Source organism: Rhamphochromis longiceps, linkage group LG20 (assembly GCF_057381845.1).
Source record: "Rhamphochromis longiceps isolate RC_006_pf linkage group LG20, R_longiceps_female_GT1.1, whole genome shotgun sequence".
Lineage (NCBI taxonomy): Eukaryota > Metazoa > Chordata > Actinopteri > Cichliformes > Cichlidae > Rhamphochromis > Rhamphochromis longiceps.
Window position 1 is genome coordinate 36117588 of NC_140576.1, and position 24983 is coordinate 36142570.

General features: G+C 42.3%; 1 protein-coding gene across 2 annotated transcripts in view; it reads left to right on the top strand.

Annotated features, from left to right (window-relative positions):
• The window catches only part of gripap1 (GRIP1 associated protein 1), a 45646-nt gene that overhangs the window by 14912 nt on the left and 5751 nt on the right, over positions 1-24983 (top strand). For both annotated transcript variants that reach the window (XM_085392776.1, XM_085392777.1), the window contains exons 16-28: positions 2551-2685; positions 2809-2904; positions 3006-3116; positions 3378-3479; positions 3618-3731; positions 3971-4048; positions 10444-10539; positions 13485-13541; positions 13782-13881; positions 17378-17508; positions 20355-20471; positions 20901-20994; positions 23868-24040. In XM_085392776.1, coding sequence (XP_085248902.1) covers positions 2551-2685; positions 2809-2904; positions 3006-3116; positions 3378-3479; positions 3618-3731; positions 3971-4048; positions 10444-10539; positions 13485-13541; positions 13782-13881; positions 17378-17508; positions 20355-20471; positions 20901-20994; positions 23868-24040 — 1404 coding nt within the window. The remainder of the gene's footprint in view (positions 1-2550; positions 2686-2808; positions 2905-3005; positions 3117-3377; positions 3480-3617; positions 3732-3970; positions 4049-10443; positions 10540-13484; positions 13542-13781; positions 13882-17377; positions 17509-20354; positions 20472-20900; positions 20995-23867; positions 24041-24983) is intronic.

Sequence of the window (24983 nt, forward strand, 5' to 3'; positions counted from 1 at the left end):
TCTGACAGTTTGTGCAGAAATTGTTTGGTTGTGCAAACCAATTGTTCCAGCAGCTGTCTGGGTGGCTGGTCTCAGACGATCTTGGAGGTGAACCTGCTGGATGTGGAGGTCCTGGGCTGGTGTGGTTACACGAGGTCTGCGGTTGTGAGGCCGGTTGGATGTGCTGCCATATTCTCTGAAACGCCTGTGGAGACGGCTTATGGTTGAGAAATGAACATTCAATGCACGGGCGACAGATCTGGTTGACATTCCTGCTGTCAGCATGCCAATTGCACGCTCCCTCATTGCTTGTGGCATCTGTGGCATTTTGCTGTGAGACAAAACTGCACATTCCAGGGTGGCCTTTTGTTGTGGGCAGTCTGAGGTACACCTGTGCACTACTCATGATGTCAGATCAGCATCCTGATGTGGCACACCTGTGAGGTGGGATGGATTATCTCAATATAGCAGATGTGCCCACTACCACACATTTGGACTGATTTGTGACCACTGTTTGGGAGGGATGGTTATATTGTGTATCTGGAATGAATTTTAGGTCTCTACGTCCATCCCATGGGGAATGGGAGCAAAAACAAAAGTGTTGCGTTTATATTTTTGTTCAGTGTATATGTGTATATGTATAATATGGAACAGTGGATCAGGCTGTGTTAATGCAAAGAAAAGCGTGTCATGCTCCGCGCATTCAGCTTCAGCTGTTTAATAGCTTCATTTACTGGTTACAGGTTAAAGACAGACAGCCCAATCAGAAAGAAGTTTAATGTTTTATATAATTCTGACCTCAAAACGCTGGTTTGAACCACTTACTGTTTTTTGTAATTGATGTCATTTCACGTGAGGTTTTGTAAATCTGACCCTGAACAGGATCATCCAGAACACTTTACTCACACACTATCAAACTGTAACTCACCTTGTAGGAGAACAGTGCTCTGGGGACTGATCTGTGCACGCTTGACCCTAGAGTAGAGCCCTCATCTAGGACCCTAACCGTAGCTTGTTTTTCTGGACTAATGTGACTCTCGAAAACTAAACTACATACTGCTGCACCGAGTGCTAACAACAGAACACTTTAGAGAGGCTTACATTAAATCTTTTGTGCAAGTGTAAAATTCAAAGCGCTTGCAGGAAACTAGATGATAGATCTGTGAGGGCTGCCCAACTAATGATGGTAGGTGGAGTTAATCTAGAATAGCTTTTTTAGAGAGAGTATCTAGAACCTGTTTGTTTATTGTAGCAGCTGTCTTTAATGTCAGTGTGGAACACGTGTTGCAGGAGAACAGTGCTCTGAGGACTAATCTGTGCGCTCTTGAACAGGTAATTATTTCCTGACTCCTCATGTAGAGTTTAGCATTAGATTGAGGTCCTGAAATGAACTTTGATTCCTAGAATCTTTTCTAGAGGCTTTTTTTTAAAGATTGATCCCCTTAAAAATAAAATAACATGACTGTGTATGCTGAGTAGAATGTGTTGATGTCCTGAACCAGAAGCCTAAGTAGAGTGACTGGTTACAGTGACTGAGATTAGTTGGTTGGAGCTCCTCAAAGTAATCACGATGATCAGTTTTTCCTGCTTTCCAGCAGGTTCCTGCTTTAATTCTGATTTATGTAATGAAAATGTTGATGCTGGAGGAGGTCAGTAACCTCAGCTGTAGCTCATTAGGGTTCACATCCATGGTCCATGTTGCTTTCTTTGTTTGTGTCTAGCAAGATATATATTTGATGAAATGTACGACCTTTGGCCTGATTAGATCTGTTCGTGTTGTTCTTTGTCGTCATTCTGAAACACTTTATTTTGGAGAAGAACAGAGGATGAAGCATTTGGAGCGTCTCGCTCCAAATGCTTCATCCTCTGTTCTCAGACGAAACAATCCATGTGCTGACTTACACAAATCTTTGTGTGGTTTGTAAAGCCAAAGTATACATTTACACTCTTCTCACTTAAAGTCACTGTGCTGTACACGTGAATATTCTGACTAGAAATCAAAATAACACAAAAACATTTTTCTCCCAGGAACTTTGTGATGGTAGTAAAATGTTTTTTGTGTTTCCTCTGAGACCTACACACACACACACACACACACACACACACACACACACACACACACTGATGTTCACACCAAACCTGGCCGTGTGGAGCTGTGCTGCTTTAGAACATGAGAGCATGACTGCTGTCAAAGAAACTGGAAATTAAAATGTATTTATCAGATTCACTGCTTTGGGTCTTACTAATGCCGGCTAGTTCGCTCTCTGAACTGGACAATGTTATGTTTAAAAAACTGAAATGAATGTTTTGAAATTGTTATACCTAAAAGGCCAAATGATTTAATGCTACAACTTACATCTTATTTAACCTGTGGTCATTTACTGTTCTCTGCTTCATCTTAATCATCTGTCGTCATCATTCTTTTCTATCTAATATTTTCTGGCAGTTGTTATCTGTCCAGGACATTCTTGTACATGTACGTGTTTAAGTTGGACAGGTACTGCAAAGAGTCGTTCAGGAATTAAAGTGAACACTGTAAAGAGAAATAAAGTGTTTGAAATGTGTTTGTAGATCCAAACGGTGAAGACGCAGGAAATGAACCTGTTGCGAGAGCAGCAGGAGGCGCTGACGGGCGAACTGCAGCAGAGACGAACTGAACAGGAGAATCTGCTGGCTCAGAGGGATGACCTCAACTCCCAGCTGCAGGTAGATTAAACAGTGGTTTGTTTAACCTTTGGGTTTTATCTCAGCTCGTTCTGCCGATATAAACGACTCTCCAGCTGTTTGTTTACACGTGGCTTTCTGCTTCTCTCACTTTACGTCCTTCAGGAGTCGAGTTTTGCCAACAGGAAGTTGTTGGAGCAGTTAACCGAAGAAGGACAAGAGAAGGATAGACTGCTGAGAGAGCTGGACGAGGCTAAGAAGGTACACACATAAACAACAACAACACACAGAGTGCCACATGGTGTCTGTACACAAACCAGCTGAACCAGTAAACACACTTACACCTGTTTGTGTGTGAGCAGACAGCAGAGAAGAGGAAGGCCATGCTGGATGAGATGGCCATGCAGCTGAACCAGGAAAAGTCTGACCACAAGGAGGCGCTGTCAGACCTCAAACTGCAGCATGAGAAAGAGGCGAGTGGCCATGGATCTGCTGCTTTTAATGGCTTTTATCCATCACAGTTTTCATGTCTTCTTTGTTTGGTTTCTCTATATAGTTTCTTTGCTTTGAATTATCGCTGATCTGTTTTTGTTTGTGTGGTTTTTAGTTTTTAAAATGTGCAAAAATAAAGAAAAGCCACAAATTTTCATCAGATTTAGTGAATTCTTTTTGCTTTTGTCTCTTCTCTGTATTCCCTGACTCATTTTCTTCTTCTGTCTCCTCCTCTCTTTCAGGTTCTTGCAGTGAGGGCTCGATACGAGAAGGAGCTCAGAGGACTTCATGAAGACAAGAATCGCTCTGAGGAAGAAATCCGACAGCAGCTTAGAGATGAAAAGGTAAAGAGGCACGCAGGAGGTGAAAGTGGGTAAGGAGACAAAAGAAAACTCCTGATGTGTGTCTTCCAGATGTCTCGTATAACACGAGCAGCAGAGTTGTTATCGCACAAGTTCACGATACGCTTTGTGAGTTTTCAGGCTCGGACGAAGGAGCTGGAGGGTTTACAGCCCCGAGTGGAGGAGCTGCTGAGTCAGGTCCAGTCCATGGAGGGAGCCAAAGGATGGTTCGAGAGACGGCTCAAAGAGGCTGAGGTCAGTATCTGCTGAGTGCTGGCTGGTCACCCTATAAACCAGCGGTACTTTTCCGCCAATTCGTCCTCCAAATCCTCCGTAGTTTAAAGGTCGAGTTTGCACATTTGCATCATTATTTTAAAGTGAAAATGCCAACATTTACAGTTTTTAGCTTCTCGGCTGAGCAGATTCTGAGTTCCTTTGATTCCAAGTGTTCCTCTGTGACTGACTGTACTTTATCTGTCTGCTGATGCGAGCAGGAGAATATAGAGAAGAACAATCTGCAACATCAGGAGGAAATCAAGCAGCTGTGGAAAGAACACAAACTTCAGCTGGAGGTACACACACACACACACACTTTCATTTTGTTTTATTTAATCAGGTAAAGGTGTCACTGAGAAGAGTAATGTGTTTTCTGTGAGCACAGAATGAAAGCCGGTGTTATAAGAACAAAAGCAGACAACAGACGATGACTGTCACACTTGATGAGATTACACACATTAAAGCGAGCACAGAAACATTGATTAACAGATCCTGTAGAAGTGACTTAAACTCAGCAGCAGTAATCAGCTCTGACAGTTTCACCTCCGTCTCTACTTCGCCTCAGGAAAAAGATGCTGAAAAGATGCCGAGACTGTCTTCACTCAACATTTTATAGATGTCGCTTCTTTATGTTCAGCACAGTTGAGGAAGATCATCTTGGGGTGGAGTTACAAACATGTATAAAAGTCACTCGATTGAAATGACGGACAAGAAAAGCTCCTTATATCCAACCGTCACACCTTTGACAGGCGTTAGGTCAATTTTCAGGCACTGTGTCAGTTTTTCTGTTTATCATCAGTAAACTGTGTTTTATCATAACCCACTGCATAACCGTTCCTTTGCATAACATTACGTTTCCTCCTGTAGCCTGTCTGGTAGAATAATCATGTCTCTCTAAACTCCAAATGGAGGATTTGTAACAAGAAAAGTAATGAATACAGTGAGCTGTGTTTAACATTTTGCTCCATTTGCATTTATTTTATCGAATCAGTTGAACTCCTCGACTAAACTGCTGAGCAGTAATGTGGATGAGATGATATCAAACCCAAACTGCCTGCTGCACACCTGTGAACTATAAAAATACAGTTTCCCATCTTAGTAGTTATTATGGATATTTTCTTCTAGGAGATATTGTGCTATTTATCCCAGCGTGTTGGTCTCATGGACCCAGAATACACACACCATGTATGCAACGGTTTTAAACTGGATTCCTGTGTGCATACGTGCAGTGATTGGCCTCCTGCATTAGTGCACAGCCTGTAGTAAGACAGTCGCTTCAATCACTTCACAGCGATGTCGCAAACCTGCTGTTCAGTTACGGAGATCTGACGGGCTTCAGAGGTTTGAAATGCAGATACAACTGCAGAGCCGGGCTCAGCTAAACCTGCTCTCTGAGACACACAGCAGTGGTGCATCAGAGAACCGTGCAATGATTTGTGTGATTGCTTCCCAGCATGCACTGGGACAGAGGATTTATCATAATTTTTCATGTGTTAGTGTGCTCTGTAGTGTTTCCACAAGTGATGCTTTCCTCTGTGATTTTTTTTTTTTGGTCCCCATGACTGCATGAAACATTGATAATCTGGTGAGACATATGCAGTTTAATTAATGACTCGTGCTAATCAGCACACATTTAATTTGTCAGAGAATCGGTTACATTTCTGTGCAGAATGAGATGAAATGATACAGAATCTGTAGCTGGTTTAATAGTAATTCACTTTAGTTCAGTCTTATTTATATAGTAAAGCTCCAATTCACAACAGCAGTCATGTCAAGGTGCTTTAGTTAGATTAAGAAGCCTGAACTCCAATATAGGAGAGAAGACCCCATCAGTCAGACCAACCTCTATGAGCAACCCCCAGCAGAACCAGGCTCAGGGCTGGGCAGCCATGTACTATGATCAGTCAAGCGGTGAGGGGGAAAACAGGAACAAAAGGGATAGAAAGCTGAGAACAAAATATAAACTACAGGAGAGAAAAGGCACAAGATGAGGGCTTGCAGTAGTGGGATATAATATCCATGGAGAGTGGATGTGGAGAAAAGTGCTAAGTGTTTCTTGGGCCATGAGCAGGACTAAGGGATGGTTGAGGGTCAGCTGATCCAGCCCTACCTAAAAGTTTTATCAAAAAGGAAAGTTTGACGCCTGTTTCTGAAAAGTTGAGAGAATCTCGTCTCCCAAATGTACAGGAACAACTGAAGGCTCTGCCTCCATCCACAGAGCACAGGCAAGGCTGCAGTCTGAGAGCGATGTGATGTGAGATGGTGGCGCTTGATCATTCATGCCTTTGTATGTGAGAAGAAGTATTGTAAATTAAATTCTGGATCTAACAGGAAGCCAATAAAGATGAGCTAATGCAGGAGAAATATGATCTCTCTTTCTGGTTCCTGTCAGTACTCAGACTGTGGCCTTTCTGATCAACTGAAATCTTTCAGGGAGCTTTAGAACGGCCTGCTGATAAGAATTGTAGTATTTCAGCCTAGAAAAATCAAATGCATAGACAATTTTTTCAGTAATTGTGACCAGTTGCACTTTTGAAGCTTCTACGGAGGCTTGAAATCATTTCTGAATGTTAAACTGCAGCTCAGGTGAAGACGGAGCATCCGCGTCCAGAACAAGACGTTTCAGAAGGCGCCTCTATAAATATCAACACTTGTGTGCGTGTGTGTAGACAGGCACACAGTGCGTGTAGGCATGTACGTTTGTGTGTGCGCTCTAATTGAAAACGTTTCTAATTAAAGCGTAGTTGTCTCCATGGTAACTTGGAGAGGTTAAGCTGTGTTAACAGCCGATCAGAGTGGAGGCGGCTCATGTGAACGCTGACAGTCTGCTGCAGACACCCTGAACGCTTCACGCCATCTGTCAGCAGGACGGAGTTCAGCTTGTTGTTCAGCGCCGTGATTCTCGTTTCCACACTGACCCGTCGTCGTCGTGCACTCACAGCACAAAGACGAGGCTTTGTTTACAGCGTGCGACGAGTGGATACCGCTCGACGCGGTGGTGTTTGTTTCCAGTCTTGAAGCTGATTGATTTTGTTTGCAGTGTTTACAGACATCTCTGTTGTGAAACGAGGATGGATGGAGGGCGCTTTTTGGACCGCGCTGCTGTAATTGGTCACTGTGACACACTGTCAGTATTAAGAAGCACTGGATTAGCTCTGTCAACACTGTTTCTAGAAGAGTTTTGTAAATGAAATGGCTCCACTAAACAGACAAAAGATGCTGAGATTTTTAAACGTTGCAGATGTTTGTTGTTATTGATGTAAGGTGATGTGATGGGCCGCCAGGCTGCGTACAAGTTCAAATAATCCAAACATAAACACTAAATGTAATTTGCAGCTAAAGCAAAGACTGAAAGGAGAGCGCTTGCCACCTGCTCTGATTCCTGCAGTGGATATAAACACACTTAGTGTACAGAACTCCACAAAGACTAACTGAAAGGAGTAAATCAGAATCAGAATCAGAATACTTTATTGATCCCTGGGGGAAATTATTTTTTGTTACAGTGCTCCATTTTAAACCAACATTAAGACAAGACAGACAATACGCTAACTAAGAATAGTACAATATATACATATACATACATACATACATACATACATACATAAGTCACTTATAAATAAATATTTGGAAAAGAAACATGTGTAGTTGTAGCAGCAAACAGTGTGTTAAGTGGATGCGTTGTACAGGGAGATGGCCACAGGCAGGAATGATTTCCTGTGTCGTTCAGTGGTGCTTTTCGGTAATCTCAGTCTCTCACTGAACGAGCTCCTGTGACTGACCAACATGTCATGGAGTGGGTGGGAGGTGTTATCCAACATTGTCTTTATCTTGGACAGCATCCGCCTCTCCGACACCACCTTGAGGGAGTCCAGCTCCATCCCCACAACATTGCTGGCCTTACGGATCAGTTTATTAAGTCTGTTGGCATCTGCGACCCTCAGCCTGCTCCCCCAGCATGCAACAGCATAGAGGATCGCACTGGCCACCACAGACTCATAGAAAATCCTCAGCATTTTCTGGCAGATGTTGACCCAAATATTAACACAGTCTGATTGTGGCTACAGCTTGTGGAGATACAGAAATGCTGCCATATAACCTGCATCATTATAATTGCATTAATAACATTCTTTACAGCATTATTTCATCTAATAATATTTCTCACAGTATTGATACTGCATTACAGTTGTTTATTGAAGATGTTCATTTGAGGATCCTTCCATTATGTTAACTTTTATTACAAGTACGGTTAGAAGTATTTCATACACATTGCATATCTGTGCTTATTTCGAGTTGATGTTCGGTTCATTAAGGGTCTTAAGCTTCACTGGCGTGACTGTCCAGGTGATACATGCTGAGGGAAACCAGAACATAGAAGGATAACTGCAATGCATGCTCACAGTACATATAACACATATAATCTAGGAATGTGTCCAGCCTGAGGCCTTAACTCATTTGGTGTCTTAATATATTTTATTCTACTTGGTAACAGACGATCAGAGTCAATAATTAGCCTCAGAGACCCTGAGGGCTTGAAGTTTATTACCTTGTATGGAAGGTGTTATAGAAAAGAGAAGTTCTATGTCTGTTTATAGGCATTAAAGATGTATGATTAACTGTGACTAATGTCTGGAACCTATTTTAATCTGTCATTGACGCCATGGGGGGGCGTGTACCCCACTGCTTTATAAGTGTCCACAACATGTATTTTGGTCAGAAGACATAGGCTGATGTTTTCTCCGGGCTGTTAATAAACTCATCGTTTGATTGCACTTCTCTGGGGCTTCCGTGGTTTGTCTCACTGCTCTACATTGATTGATTTCGCGACAAGCTCCATATGTGGTTACCATTCGAGTCTCATAACCAATAATAATTCTCATTACTGATGAGCGTAATTATTGGTTATCAGTAACGAGCCCTTTCAGCAGATTAGATGACCACGGTGATCGTGTATACGTCTGTGAGAAAGTCTCTCCTCAGAGACCTGCTGCACTGATTAGTTTGTCTGCGTGTGTGTTTTATCTGCTGGATAACAGCCTGGTACTGAAACCAGAGTGAGGAAACTTAATAGGAAAAGTTAATTAATGATGGAAGAAGTCTAATTAGAGGGCAGGTCAGGTCCCGGGCAGGTGCTCCACGTGTCGGGGGTTTGAGTTTCAGCCGTCACATGTCGTTTCCTGTCTTCGTTCCTGAACATCAATGCTAAGGTTTGTTAAACCGAACGTTAAATGGCAAATTAAAAATAATCAGTTCACCCTGTTCTCTCCAGTTACATCAGAACATGCTGAAAAAAATAGCTGATTGTTCATAAACCTTAAAGCACACGAGTCCTGCAGCCTGATTTTACAAATTTAAATCACTCAAACTGCTCGAAGCATTCTGTTTGTAAACGCTGTTCACCATATCTAATCATCTGCATGAAAATACATTTTTTCCGATGTTATAAATTATATCTTGTAATATGTTCACCTGATGCACACAGTTATAATAAAAAAAAATGATAGTTTGGAAGAAATTAAGTCAAAATTATAGAGGCTGGAGAAGCAGGTATTTAAATGCAAGTCTTATCTCTTATTCCACAAGGCTTAATCCTGGAATTCAGGTGTTTTAATTCCCATTGCTACAGATGTGTAAAATCAAACACTTAGCCATGAAGTCTGCTTTCTTTTGTAAAAGAATGGGTCACTCTTAAGATCCTGCTGAAGTTAGGAGTGGTACCGTAACAGGATGCCACTGTTGCAAAACAGTTTGTGAAGTTTCTTCAGTCCCAGATGTTCCACGATCAGCTGTCAGTGGTGTTATTTCAAAAGTGGCCGACCACAGAAAGCTACCAAGGGGAGCCATCAACCAAAATGATGAAGAGTCTCCAGCGCTCTGCTGACTCAGTAGCTGCAGAGCTCCAAGCCTCCTCTGGCTTTAACATCAGCACAAAAGCTTTGCACCGGGAGCTTCATGCCAAGGGTCTCTGTGGTCGAGCAGCTCCTGCAGGTGTAATGTGTAGGTGGCTCAGGGTTTTTGTCCACATGCTGTACTTCTTGTAAATTTCTGTATTTGAGAAACTGTTTCCAATCTTCCAAAATAACTAATGCAATTAAATCGAGTATGAAAAACTGTGTCAGTGCCCTTATGTCTAAAACATCTGTGTGCTGCAATGAAGAGGGAACAGCTGGCAGGTCATCAATGGCATATTTTTATTTACAGTAGCATCCTGTAAGAAAGCAAAGAATAAACAAGTTTTCTTACAAAATGAGTTTAAAACCTGCAGTTTAGAGTTTTTATTATTATTTGTGATTTTTTTTTTTTAAATAAATAATGTCATACATCTCAGTAAAGTCTCAGAGCTTCTCTCCCACCACGTGGTGAGCTGTTGATAGAGGTGTAAGACGTTACAGGGAATTAACAGACTCTTGTTTTCCTCCAGAATGACATTTCCCCCTCCCTCTGTCAGGTGAGCGGCTACAGCCTGCAGATGTTTTTAATGTAGATTTTAGTCAAATTAATTAGCGGCAGAAGATTAGAAGGGAATTAAAAGCAGTTTCCCTTTTCAAATTAATCTCTGTGTCAGATGGATTAAGAGCATGGGGGCATCGCTGGAGGTGCAAATGTAGCTTGTTTAAATGTTTTTCGCCGCATTTCTCCTCCAGATGTTTGAGCTGCTGAACGAAATCCTGATGTGTCGCTTTGTGTCCTGCAGGAGAAGCAGTCAGAGATGGAGAAACTGAAGCAGCAGCTGGTGGAGGTGGAGAAGCAGAGGGAGGAGCACGGGGACACCATCGGGAAACTCAAACAGGTAATAGCTTTGTATCAGAGCTGATATATCTCGTTCCTCCAGTGTCCAAAGACTGCAAACTTTAATTCAGACCCACTCACACGGTTCTGTCTACGAGACCAAATGTGGTTTAATACGCCGCTGTAAATAGTCCCTTATAGTCCTTTTCCTACTGTTTATAATGATAGAACAGAGAGCAGCTTTTAGGAGCTTTATAAAAATGGAACTACATTTGTGATTTTTCGTTTTTTTTGTAAATAAAGGTTGATGTTTACAGTATGAACCAGCGGGCTGAGACCATACACTGTATGTACAAGATGGACATAAACAGACACAAATACCTGCTGTTTCATATGCAAGTAAAATGCTATGAGAAACAAACATAACAGAAATTAATACTCGTAAATTTAAATTGATTAATTTGTTTTTTAATTTGTCAGAAGCAGGTAGCACGGTGGGATGGTGATTAGCACTGGTCCCTTTGGGTTCTCCAGCTTCCTCTCGCAGTCCAAAGACATGCAGTTAGTGGGGTTAGATGAAGTGGTGGTTCTAAACGGCCCATTCAATTAGATTTGAATCGGGGAAATTTTGCCTCAGACAGTCAGAAATATTATAATTCTGATCATGCATCAGTACATTTCCATATTTTTATATTTATAAAAAGAAAGCTGAGACTTGTGAGACTTTATCAAAGGTGTGAGCATCACAGCAGAGGCCTTTGTGTCAAAGTAGCTGAGGATGAAACAGAAAAACATGAAGGAGATTTTCCTGGCCTGAGATTTTATACAAATATTCTGCAGTCGATCAAAAACGGAGGAAAACCATTAATCAACATATGAACGTGACCTGATGCTGCTGACGTGAAGCAGAGCAAAGTTACAGAGGTTTGATTACAGACACAGCTGAGAGTTTTGCAATTTTGCATAAATGTAAAAAGTTTACATTTGTTCAGCAGCCTGTTGAACGGCAGAAATTAGGTTTTCTTTTTGGAAGTAAGTAAAAGAAAAAAAAACAAACCAGGGGCCGACAGGCTGTAAACAACTTGTGCGTAACAAGCAAGTGAATAATGCAGAAAACAGACTTTTAGACGGGAAACTTCTTGAAGTACTGAGAGAGAGAGAGCTGTGCATGAAGTGTGATTTTATCCTGGTGGAAGCAAAACAGCAAAAGTCAGTGAATTCATGACGATGTTTATGTGAAGCGCAGTTTGGATCTTCTTTTGCTGCCGGTTCAGTCAATATTGTTTGGAGAGAGATAAAACCTGCAGCTTTTGAATCTAGAGCAAAAAGGGCGTGAACACAAAGCTCGACCCACCGAAACATCAGAATCAGCGCGCTGTCGGCTTTCAGCCCCGACGTGTCGGTGAGAAAGGCGACATCTCGCTGATTCTGATCGGTCAGCGGGTCGAGCTTTGTGTTTACGTCTGTGTTCCTGCTCTCAGTTACTGTTTTAGCTGTTTGATGGTTGTTTAAATTTTGTGAGGTTTAACCTGAGGGCAAAATAAATGTATATTTAAAAATCGATTCAGGATTTTAATGAATCGATATCACGTTATCCAAGCTAGAATCGATTTTAATCGATAAATCGATAATCAACACCCACCCCTACACAGAAGCTGTCAATCATGAGTCTCTGCCCCGCCCCTCCCCCTTCTTACATACACTTCTTAATAAATGACAAAGAATTTTACAATAAGAAATTAATAATACACAAATACATTTACTTATTTATTTCTAGCCTTTCGAATGCTCTTTAAATCATTGTAACTCCGGTAACCTTTGTGCTACAGACAAAATTCCAAGGTGAGCTTTTCAGGGATCACAAAGCATTCACAACGCACTGCTGTCTGAACACGGGCAGGAAAATCCGTTCTGCCGAGACTTGAGTAGGTACGCTTAACGTTAGCGCTGCTGCTCATCTTTTTTGAGCTAGAGAGAAAATTCAGAATTCTAAAACAAGTCTATCACTGTATGATACTTGGATGATAAAGGGTGAAACACTTCTACAAGAACAAAGCAAAGAACATGATAAAAAGAAACAATAATGAGGAGACACAACGGGATCGAAAACATGGCCACACCAAAGATTCACAAAAGCCTTTTAAAAGAGAAAATTTAAAGACGAGATTTAAAAGAGTATTTTGGTGTGAAGGGGCAGACGGTTCCACAGTTTAGGAGTCCTAATGGAAAAAGCCGATCACCTTTACTAGGATTTCTCCCAGCAGAGCTGAAGTGGTCTGCAGCACTGCAGCAAAGCTTTGAGCAGGTCCTCTGAAAGGTCTTTACATGGTTGATGCAGCGGCCCACGCTAGAGATAAAAGGAGACGGTCCCTTTGAGGCCGAGGTTTTTAACCTTTACAAATGTGTCACTTTGAACCCAGGAACTGTGGACCTGTTTAAAAAGCACCAAAATCTGTTTACTCTTCTCTTTGTTTATTCACCCAGCTTATGTGTTTTAGTGTCTGCCTTTAGCGTCACCCTCCCTTTATGCTGTGTGGAGGTGCGAGCGTCTGTTTAGCTTGGTGTTTGCACGATGCTCTGCAGATCACAGCACAGAATTTGTGGGCCAAAATGTTAAGGAACCAAAATAATTTGCTGAGCAGATTTAAAATCAGCTACAGGCTTGCTTTCACTTTGACATGGTTCTGGCTGGTGTCTGTGTTTTTGCTGGTTTGGGTTTTTTTTTTTCGTGTTTAATAATTTCATCAATCGTGACTGCAGATGAAAATGTCCATTTTAAGCTAGATCTGGCACGTTTACAGTATGGACCCAGGTGTTCATGTTTGGTATTGTGCATTTTTTTTAATAGTATAAAATGCCCTGAAAAAGTCAGAAAATATAATGTCTGACAAACAGAAGCAGTAAATTCTCAGTTCAGGAAATGTTTCTGGCGTTTTTACTTTGGAAATGAACTAGAACGATCAGAGTAACTGACAGTGATGTCTCTGACCTGCTTTCTTTGTTTAGGAGATAAAGGACACTGTGGACGGTCAGAGGATTCTTGAGAAGAAGGGAAGCGCAGCGGTAAGTTTACTGTTTATCTGACTGATGCTGCCAGAGACAAAGAGACGGATGGACTGTGTGAGTGACAGACGCAGACTGATGAACCGATACTGCAAGACGAGAATCTGAATAGCAATGAGAAAGGAAAAATATTTAGCAGAGTAATTTGAGAGCAGTGGTGCATGGAAAATAATAATTAGAAAATAAACCTGTGTGTGTGTGTGTGTGTGTGTGTGTGTGTGTGTGTGTGTGTGTGTGTAGCTGAAGGATTTGAAGCGGCAGCTGCAGCTGGAGAGGAAGCGAGCAGACAAACTGCAGGAGAGGCTCCAGGAGATTCTGACCAACAGCAAAACCAGGACAGGTACTGTACGCACCCCGAACTGTGATGCTGTCCTCACGTCTGCATGCCCCTACGTTTAGTTAAATGCTGGTATTGTCTGTTCATTCTTCAGTCCCACTGACGCAACATCAGCTTCAGAGTCTGAAAACCTTTAATCTGTTTCCTCTCATTCGGTGAAATGGTCAATTTTCCCATCAGGATTTACAAAACCAGAAAGAAGCCCCACCTATTTGCTCTGGTAGTTGCTGTTAGCAGGGCAACCAATTAGAGGCTTAAACAGTGTGACGGGGAGGCTGTGGCTCAGGAAGTAGAACAGGTCATCTGTTAATCGTAAGGTTGGTGGTTCTCTCCATGGCTGCTCTGATCTGCGTGCCAAAGATACTGTAGTTGCTGAGTTGCTCCTGATGCATTTGTTGGAGTGTGGAAGTTAAATAGAAAGGCCTTGGATATAGAAAAATGATATGTGAATGTGTGTGTGAATGGGTGAATGAGACATGTTGTATAAAGCTTTGTGCCTAGTATAAATGTGCTGTACAAGAGCCAGTCCACTTGCAACCACGCAAGGGAGAGAGTGCAAGCTCCACACAGAAAGACCGAAGGTGGCTGTGGATTTGAGTCCAGGAGCATCTCGCTGACAGGGAGGTGACCGTGCTAACCACTGTGCTCCTGTGCTGCCTTGTAGTACACTTTAAAAGGAAACTATGGAGCTTGATATGTGCGTACATTTTTTTTTGTTCATAGCACTGCTGTCTATCGTTACCGATTCTCTTTCATGTGCACATTATGCTCAGAATCGCCCTTTTTCACAGAACAGATGTTAAGTAAGCAGCCCGTAGTTTTAAAAGGTGAGTCTTCTGTGGAGTAACACATGTACATTACATGGAGACTTCAACATTATTGTATGCCTCCAGGCTCAGGATGTTTTGAAAGGAAAAAACTGCCCCCTTGGTGTAAATAAGGTTTTTGATGACGATTTGATAAATTCTAATAATAGCTTTTTAAAAATGAGTCTACGTAGGTTTGTCCTGATTTATGCCTGTAATTGTTAAAAACGTTCCAGTAAAAAAACTAAAAGTCATCACAGAGATGCCTCAGGACACAATGTACAAGATTATGCTGACGTCTGCTGCTGACGAAACATTCACAAACACAGGGTATCTGAGAAGCATGAAACATGTTGACACCATACCTGAAGTCATGTCACAGTTATTAGGTGTCGTTTCAGTAACAGTGGTCCAAGCTTTTGCTCGATGATACACTTGTCACAATCATGCCTCCAACCAATGAGCCAAGAGCCTTGTGCTCATGCAGCACAAGTTCATCCATGATCATCAGCATCTGTGCTGGAGGCTGGAGCCCTGGATGGCAATCAGTCGGTGTCTAAAGCAGGCGACCCACTTATCCTGGAAGAGCTGGGCATTTTAAAACCAGTTTCATGTCCTGTAAAACACCTGGTGTGATGTGCTCTGGATGGGAAACTCTGTTCCTCTCTCGAGTAATCTGTAGACATTAGCACTGCATGTTTCTGCAGGTTATCGATTGCTGCACACTTAGAGCTCCATAAAGCTGAACCTGACGGGACTCTGAAACTTAGAGGTAGAGGACGTAAATCCCCGAACAGGATGGTGCTCCCATTTAAATACTCCAGGAAGGAGAGACAGCAGTTTTGTGTGTGTGTGTGCGTGTGTGTGTGTGTGTGTGTGTGTGTGTGTGTGTGTGTGTGTGTGTGTGTGTGTGTGAGGCCAAGATGTGATTGTAACGTGACCAGTCCGATAATAAGCGGCATGCTAGCCCTGCGTCAGGAGGTTCTGGCTCAGTCCGGAACCTCCTGCTTAATATTTAATGGAGCGCTCTGGTTCCCAGAGCTGAGCTGGACACACTGGCGTCTGCTGGCAAAACACAAGCAAATACACACACAACCAAAACACTTCTTGCCCACACCTGCATCAAATGGAATTTTGAAAGTTTTAACTTTTTCCACTTAATATTATTTAAATGTTATTCTTTTATTGCATATTTTCTTATTCTCTGGTGCTTATTTAGCAGACTCTCTGTTGTCACACACAAACACACACACACTCTCAGTTGGAGCGGTGCAGGGTAGTTCTGAGCTTCATGTATAATCTATGAGCAGTGCTGAATGTTTAAAAGCCTCTTCTGCACAAACCTGAGAATCAGACATTTTAAAGTAGCTACTTATCCATCTCTCCCAGTACCTGCCTTATAGGGACGTCCCAGTGCCTTAAAGGGGCAGTTTGTCGTTTTAACAGGACAGCGTGCTGCTTTAAAAGTGACAGTCCACGGTCTTAATGGTAAAGTGGGATGTCTTATAGAGACAGTTCATTGCCTTGGACAATAAAGGGACAGCCTGAAGGGTCGGCCAGTTGCCTTAAAAGGACATCCTTAAAGGAGTGACTTTGTCCTTTAAAGGGACAGTTCTCTCACTGCTGTCTTACTTGGACAACTTGCTGCTTTAAAAACACAGTTTCACTGCCGTAAACAGACAGCTTACTACCTCAAAGCAACAATCACACTCTTACAGGAACTGCCCACATTTAAATGGGCAGCTTACTGCCTTAAAGGGCTGTTTGCATTCCTACAGAAACGGCTTGCTGCTTTAAAAGGATGTCCACATTTTTTTAAAAAGATTGTTTGACAGTCCAGCAGCTTAACAGAGCAGTTTGCTTTCTGAAAGCAATAACAGCCTTTATTGCCATAAATAGGTCTTATATGAACAGGAGGCTTTAAAATGATGTTCATATACTAAAAGGAATAGTCTTGGTCTTTAAATGGACTGTCCACATGCTTAACATGGTGGTCCAGTATCTTACAGAAACACTGTGGTGTTTTTAAAGACAGTTTTCTGCCATAAACGGCAACTTGCCACTTTCAAACAACAGTCTTAAAGGGGCAGTGTACGTTTTAATAGACAACTTACTGCCTTTAAGGGATGTTTGCAATTCTAAAGAGACGGCTTTCTGCTTTCAAAGAACGTATGCTCTCTTAAAAGGTATATTCACCAATCCACTGCTTAAAGGGATCATTTATTGCCATAAATAGACCTTATGTTACTGCTGTGCTTTGAACAGTGTCCTGCTTTAAGCACACTGAAGAAGAAAAGAATCAAGATGTTGCAATGCTCCAGTCCATGTCCAGACCTCAGCCGGATTATAATGCTCTGTCAGGACCTTAAGACAGTTGTGCGAACATGAACGCCCACAAACCTCAATGAACTGAAGCAAGGTTGAGTGGGCCAAAATTCTTCCCCAGTGATGTGAGAGACTGATGAAGTCATATAGATGCTGCTAAAAGTGTTTCTACGAGCTACTGAAACATGGAGTGTTCTTAATTTCTCACAGGACTGAACAGACTCAAAGTAAAAGGCTACGTATTAAAGGCAGTTGAAGTAAAAGTCTTTGTCAAACAGCTGGGGGATTTAGAGTTTGTCTGGGGTGGACTGCAGCTTTAAAGAGGTGAATATGTCCTGATGCTTAGAGTGAAATTGTTGTTCTTTCAGGTTTGGAGGAGCTAGTTCTGTCAGAGATCAACAGTCCCAGTCGAACTCAGCAGACCGGAGACTCGTCCTCCGTGTCCTCCTTCTCCTACAAAGACATGATGAAGGAGTCTCAGTCGACCAATCAGAATAAGGTGGGTGGAGCTCCTCGCCACCTTAAACACAGAGCTTGATGTCTGTGACACTTCAGGCTTTGGTGTGGACATTATCCCAGCCAGCACACTCAGCTCCAACTTACAGAGCAGGCAGTGTTTTTCAGTTTGCCTGATCATGGTGCGTTTGAATGGCTGCCATGCACTCATCTGTTCTCTCTGTTGACTGGTGTTTGGACCTCGTCTGGTTCAATATCTCACGTTATCATTTATTTATTTTTCATTGTACTGATGGTGGTTTATGGCTGAAATGTGATCAACATCATGAATCTCAAAATCCAAACACAAACATGAACATCTGAGAATATGTCCTGTCAGCCTGGAGTCAGCAGCTGCTTAAGCCAGAATGGCGTTCTGGCTGAACGCCTGAAAATGCTGAAAACGTTCCATCAGTACTTCATACATGACCAGCAACAGCAGCTGGATCGTCTTCAGGATGTGGAGATTCCGGCCGGCTCTGGATTCAGCCGTGAGCGAGATCACAGATCGACTGATTGAGGAAACAGTGAAAGGAAAATTTTCTGATGGGCCTTTTAATGCTCCAGCTGCAGTTTGCTGATGTTACTTTGTGACAGATTTACGCATCATTAAAGGCTTTACTGGATACGACTTCTCTGCTGTTCAGCTACTGGAGCACACATTGAGTGCTTACACAAAACCTCAGGCAAGTTGAAGAAATCTCAATTTCAGATGAAGGTTTAATTGAAGTGCTACTTTGTGTCTGCAGCTACAAACTAATGCTGTTGGAAGGACACATTGTTTTCATAGCAACAGCTATAAAAGGTTAACATCTGAGGTTTTTTTTTTTTAACCTTCTACAATAATAAACTGAGTAAAATGTGTGATTAAAATATGTTCACATTCAAGGCCATCTTCTTGTTCACCTCTGGACCATTTCCTGCAAAGACCCAGGTTCAACTCAAAGTTCAGTTAATGTGATGTAAAATTTCAGCCATGCTGGAAGCTGTGTGAATATGCCCAAGAGTAGGATTTTAAACAGGTTTTTATGGAGCTGCTCTCAGAACCTTCTGATAACTTTTGCCTTTTTGTTTGAATACTTCAGGCTTTAGGAAAGTGAAGCAGAAAATTAATTTGGCAGAATAATGGAGAATAGCTCTGACCGGCTGTGCGCTTTCATCACATTAAAATGTAAACAGTGGTATTTATTAAAGCTGTGTTAAAACTAAATGTAAGAAAAAGTCACAGTTTGAAACCTCGACAGATAAAAACTGTCGTGTTAAAAGTGGATTAATTAGTGTTTTTGGTGTATTCAGTGAAAGCTAAACAAGCTTCTGCTCCTGACCTCTTAGCTCTGTGTCAGGTCAAATCACGACCTCTGACCTCCAGGTTGTATTGAAAGACAGATTTAACTGTAACATCCTGTCATCCTCTCTTTTGTTCTTTTATTACGTTTTACAACTGATTTATCTTTAAAGTTCCTGGTGCCATATTTATCTCTGTCAGTGGTGTGTGTGTGTGTGTGTGTGTGTGTGTGTGTGTTTCTATTGATAGAAACACTGTAAATAGAGCTGACAGACTCTCTGTATGTCGATGAGTGTTTCTGTCAAAACATGACACTGCAGAGTCCTCCATCACTTCAGTTTACTGTGGTGATGCGGTTGTTATTAGCAACAGCATCACATGAGAGAAAAGAGGGTTTGATGATGTCCTGCTGCTGCAACGTTTCCCATCAGACACCTCTGTGATGATTAAAGCCTCAGCGTGCTTCAAAGGTCCCGTTTTGGTCCACACTTTAAATTTTAATGAGAAACTACAAACTGAATGCTTTTGTGTGCATTCAGACATATAGATCTCAGTGGGCTGATGATGATGACTTTTTTCGCTTGTTTCCATCCGACTTTAAAGTTCGGCTCAGCAGAGTTTAACACGCGAGACTACAAAGTCTGCTTATTATCTTGAACCCAAACTGTGATAGCAGCTGCTGTACCGAAGTGTAAAAGCAGAACAGACTGTGGCAGCAGTTTGATCCTCTCGCACACAACTGAGGTAATGTTCATGTTAGCAAGCCTGTGAAAGGCAGCAAAAGCTTCTGGCACAACTTCACCTGCTTCCAAGATGCATAGAGAGGATGAAACGATTCACAATGCAGGAACTCCAGGAACACTTAAGAGAAGAGGAACAACTTTATTGATTGACCAACGTGTAAATCTGCTAATAAGCTCTCTTATCAAATAGCTCACATGCCTCCATAATGGAAGAGGAGAAGTTCTGTCTTAGAAACCTTTTCTCAGGTGGAAATACGACACTCTCACAGTTGCATTTGAGAGTCTCCTCATGTGGCACCATAAATTTTTTTTATTTTTTTAAGACGTCTGTAGTTTGGCTTCACTGTCCTGCCATTAGCACCTGACTGTACCAGCAGGAAGCTGCACATCAGACACTGTAACCTCTGAGATACAGCGAATGATCAGCTTTTGAGTTTGATTAAACACAGAAAAAGCAGTTACAGCGACGAGTCTATTACCAAACATTATTGTGTCTGTTTTCCTGATGATTCTGGCCAGTGTGTTTAACCCAACTTAAAAGAGTGGTTATAAAAGTGTTGTTATTTCAGTCCTGGCGTTCCACACATGTGCAGTACATCAGACACAGCTTCAGTACTTTTTCTTTACAAATAAACTGTTAACGATAAGGCAGCCTCAACCTCATCCGATTCTTTAGGACTCTTCCCTGTGACGTGTCCAATAATGTGACGAATTCCCTCTTGGTTGCATAATGAGCTTCTGGGTTTGAATGAGCTCTGAAGTGCTATAAAGCAAGGCAGCAGAGCTTTCACATTAACTGAAGCCTCTGTGTGTGTCTGTCAGTCCGGAGGAGGCAGCCCTCAGTCTCAGCGCCCCGCTGAATTATCCGATGATGAGGTCGGAGAGCTGTTCCAGCGGCTCGCTGAGGTTCAGCAGGAGAAATGGATGCTGGAGGAGAAGGTGAGGAGTCTTTGGCTAAACCAGAAAGCAAACTATATGTCCTGTTCCTGAAGTCCTAAGCACATGACACAGGAGTGGAAAACTAACAGAGAAAGCAGAACATTCTCCACGTCCTGATTTAACGCCTCACTTGTGCCTTTTAGAGGCTTTAATGCTTCTCTTTGTTATTCGAGTCAACAGTAAAACGTCTGTCCTGTTTTTAGATGCAGGTTTGTATTTTTAGATGCATTATTAATGTCTGTTTAATATTTAGGTAGTTTGTATAGTAGCACTGTGAGGCCAGTGGATAATTCAGCAGAACTTTATTAATCACTTAAATATTAATAAGTTGTTTCAGGTTTAATGATGCTAAAGAAAGGACTTAGTTTGTTGTTACATAAACACATTGTGACATCAGTGAATACTAATTGTGTTTTTTGTCTGTTTCAGGTGAAACATCTGGAGGTGAGCTGTTCATCGATGGCTGAAGACATCTGCAGAAAGAGCGCCATCATAGAGACGTACGTGATGGACAGCCGCAGAGGTGAGAAATCGTTTCATCTCCTCACAGAAACATCTGGAACTTAACTGTAGTTAGTTATGGAGCATCTGTGATTCAGTTTTTGTTTCAACCACAGACCAGGAACATTTCTTTTAGCAAAAAAGGCAAAGACATGTCAAAGACGGCTGTTGGCGTCATGAACGTGTGTGCAGGCAGGAGTGGTCAGAAAGTGGAGATGTGGTGTCGAGTCCCAATTCATGGGAAACAGCCATGAATGTCATGTCAGGACTGCTGTGGACATCCACTCTGTGACTCAGCATTATTAATAATAGTTAGCTCCTGACCTAGCTAGCTACATTTCAGCTTTTTTCTTCTGTGGAGCCGTGCTCGATGCTCACAGGTGTGAGGTGTGGTGATTTTGGGTCTGTATATTGTCACTGAGAGCTGAGCGTTAACATGGTCATCTCATCTTTAACTGTGAGTCACGAAAAGCTACTTTAGTTGAGCCTAAGACTAAAAACATGGAGCTGGAAATGGATATGATATCTATCGATACTCTGTTTGCTGCTACAGTTTTGTAAACACCGGAGCTGGAAATGCTGTCCTCACAAACTTTATGACATCACCATTGCTAAACGACTCCGGGCTCTTTTTCTGCTTTATGATCTGTAAAGTAAGCACCAGGTAGGAGTGTGATGTAGTTCAAAGAAAAAAAGAAAAAGATTTTCTTTAAAATGCTGATTATCTTCATTTTTAGTGTTTTGGAACATTTAACAGACCGAGGTACAAAACGGTTATTTAATATGTCTTTGAAATAATCCTCGTCTCAGTGGTAAAACTGAGAGAAGAGTCGCTGGTGCAAAGTGCTAATCCAAACTCTGAGGTACTTAAAGTGCGTCAGTCAGCAGAAAGTTAGCCAGCTCAGCACGTCGTTTATCTGACAGTGACACTTAATTAGAACCACTTTAATCTGCCGCTTCACTTACCTGCGCTCAGGTTTACATGGACTCTTTGTGTTTGGAGAAAACAGGAACAAGCGGTGGAAAAAACAGGCGTGCTTAACACTTTCATGTGCCGCTCGTGCCGAGCCGTTTCCACTGCAACACGACGGAGAGAAGTTCGTGCTGGACGGATGTCAGGACGGAGAAACTCGTTGGTCTGAGTGATTTTCACTTTCCCACGTCTCTGTAAATACATTTGTACGTCTCTGATGTTTCACCGCTGCTATAGTTATCCGCTCGTCCGTCTTCAAAAGGTGACGCTGCCGTGTGTGAAGTGTTTTTAATAACTTGTTCAGCTATCAGCAGACTTATTTTTCAATTAAGTATCGTCCTCCTCGTCTGGCTGAAGTTATGTTCAAGGTCATCATTCCTGGCCTCACATACACTTTGTTTGGTCACACCTGGACCATTTGCCAGATTTTGACTCACCTGAGGAGCACCAGTGTTCACCGCACAGGTGTAAGAGGTGCAGAGGTCCACTTCAAGCGACTGATTTCAGCTTGTGTTGTAATAAATGTGGCTCTTTAGAATGAATTAGAAAGTTGGTCGCTGCTGCAGAAGGATATGATAGATATTGTGTGCCTTATTTTTGTGGCTTTGATTTCTGTGGTAAAAAAATCAAATTAAAGCCGTAAAATAGAACAATCTGAACAATCGTGCAGTCTGAGTGTGAACTGCAGATGGACTGAAACGTGGCAGGTTTGGATTTTAAACAGAAGTAAACAAAAAGCAGCTTCTCATGTTAATCCTCTCGCTCCCCTCAGTGTAAAACTCTTTGAACGACTCTGTGGGAAATGTGCTGTATAAATAGTTACCTTTCCTCCATCCCTCCCCCCCTCGTCCCGCTGCCTCACGCTGTCCTTTCTCTCCTGCTGTTTTCAATTTCATGTTTGACTGCTTCAGCCCTCCTCTGTCTCTCCATTCCACTCCCATTAACGCAGTAATGATGGTAAATCTAATGGGCAGTAAAACTGAGAGCGGAGCTGCTTCTCTAAAGGCTGGACTGTCTGTGTGTGTGTGTGAATATTTCAAACTGCACTCGTTAGAAAAGCACTCGCACACACAGTTATATGCTTTACATTCAGTGTTCATTTACATTTGTTTAAAACTTGTCTTGAAAAGCTGACTGAGCGCGCTGCAGTCCGTTTAACCAGCTGCAGAGTTTCCAGCATGATACGAGGAGCAGTTGAGTGGGCGGTGCCTTGCTTGAGGGCTTCTCGGCAGCTCCTGGCGAGATGATGACTCACTGATATTGTGATCGCCAGAATCTGGGTGAAACAGCTTTGGAGGGATGACAGAGTCACCCCAGTAAACCGTATAAACGATTTATTGTGATGATAGGAAACACATCGAATAGATGAGCTGCCGATGATTGATGACGGGGTTAGCTGACCAAAAACGAAATGTTCAAAGCCACCTGTAACTACCCAGAGTGTCCTGCACCACAGACCTCGTAGATAATGTCCATGATCTGTGTTGCAAACTAGCAGCGTGGGAAGATTTTTGATGTAGAACATAAATGGCTGTGTGTCTGCTGTGCTCGAGTAAATACAGACGTAACTATTCAAGCGGTGTGTAACCAAGCAGGTGAGCCTGCTGGTACTATTAGCACTGCTAATGTTAGCCACGCTGTGTTTTCTTACCGTTAGAGTCAGTTTTTAATGTCTGTTTCCATGATTGGTGGCGAGCTTCACCTCTGTGTTTTTGTGTGCAACGTTTGGTTAGAAATAAAGGAAAACACCAAAACAAACAAACCTCCTGTTTCCACTCCTCACCCTCCTCTTCATCTCCTTGTTCTTATCTCCTTATTTCCCTGTTGTGACTGCTTCTGGTGTTTTCTTCGGGCCGTTTGACCAGCATGTTTCTTTTAAAACGAATCTCTGTTGAATCTCGCGTCTTTGCTTTTCTGCTCAGATGTGTCGGGGAGCACGGTCGGAGGTCACGGAGGCTCTCAGGGAGACCGGGGAGGTCTGGGTTCGGTCCTAAGAGAGCTGGTGAAACCAGGAGACGAGAATCTGAGGGAGATGAACAAGAAGCTGCAGCACATGTTGGAGGAGCAGCTCACCAAGAACATGCACCTGCAGAAGGTAACGGTCCACACCAACATGCTACATGGACAGTTTCCACGGGGTGAGGGTTTAGTTCTATAAAATATCCTTTAAATTACCGATTCAAACACACACAGGGTGGATGATTTTCATCTTCACCGACTTGACTGTTTAGACCAATAACAGCAGAAAGAACAGCCTGGAAGTTTCACAGGTGGCTAAACAATGTTTTTTCAGATTGGCTGAGACTGATTGAAGTGTTTCCACAGGTCTTATTATTAATTTTTAATCTGCTAATCCATCAGTTTGCTGCATTCATCTTTGTCCAGGAAATCTTCATTGATCTCATTACTGAGAATGATTAATTAATACAGCTGAAAGAAATCTGATAGAAACATCAATAAACACTTAATAAAAGACTGAAGATGAAACACGTAAACAATGTATGTACAGTTTCATTAAGGTAATGTACACACACGGAGACCATCAGCCTTGTGGGTTTCTTTATGTGGTCACTCCACCCTTTTCCAGCTAAGAACCATCAGCTCAGACTTGGAGTTGATGGTTCTCATCCAAACCACTTTGCCCCAGTGCGAGGTCATCGCCAAAACAGCGAATGTCCATGGTCTACCACTCGCTTTTATCTCACACAAACAATTACACACACGCAGTAACAGCAAGTGTAGCAATCTGTGCTGTGCATACGGGCGCTTTGATGAAAATCTAACAGCACACCACGTCAACGCAACTGCTGTGATTGGCCTGTTCCGTAACATTGATTCCTCCTATGCTTTTTCCTCATATAGCATTTCACCGCAGGTTTGAATGAATCACTGAGAGAATATCAATCATTGTCTCAGCATAAGGAATAATCATCGCTCTTTCAAGTGTCAGATCTTCCTAGAGGGAGATCGTTGAAAGCATCAGGCGTGAGGTAAAGTCCAAAGATGTGGAAACACTTCAGGGACAAACACGTTTGACT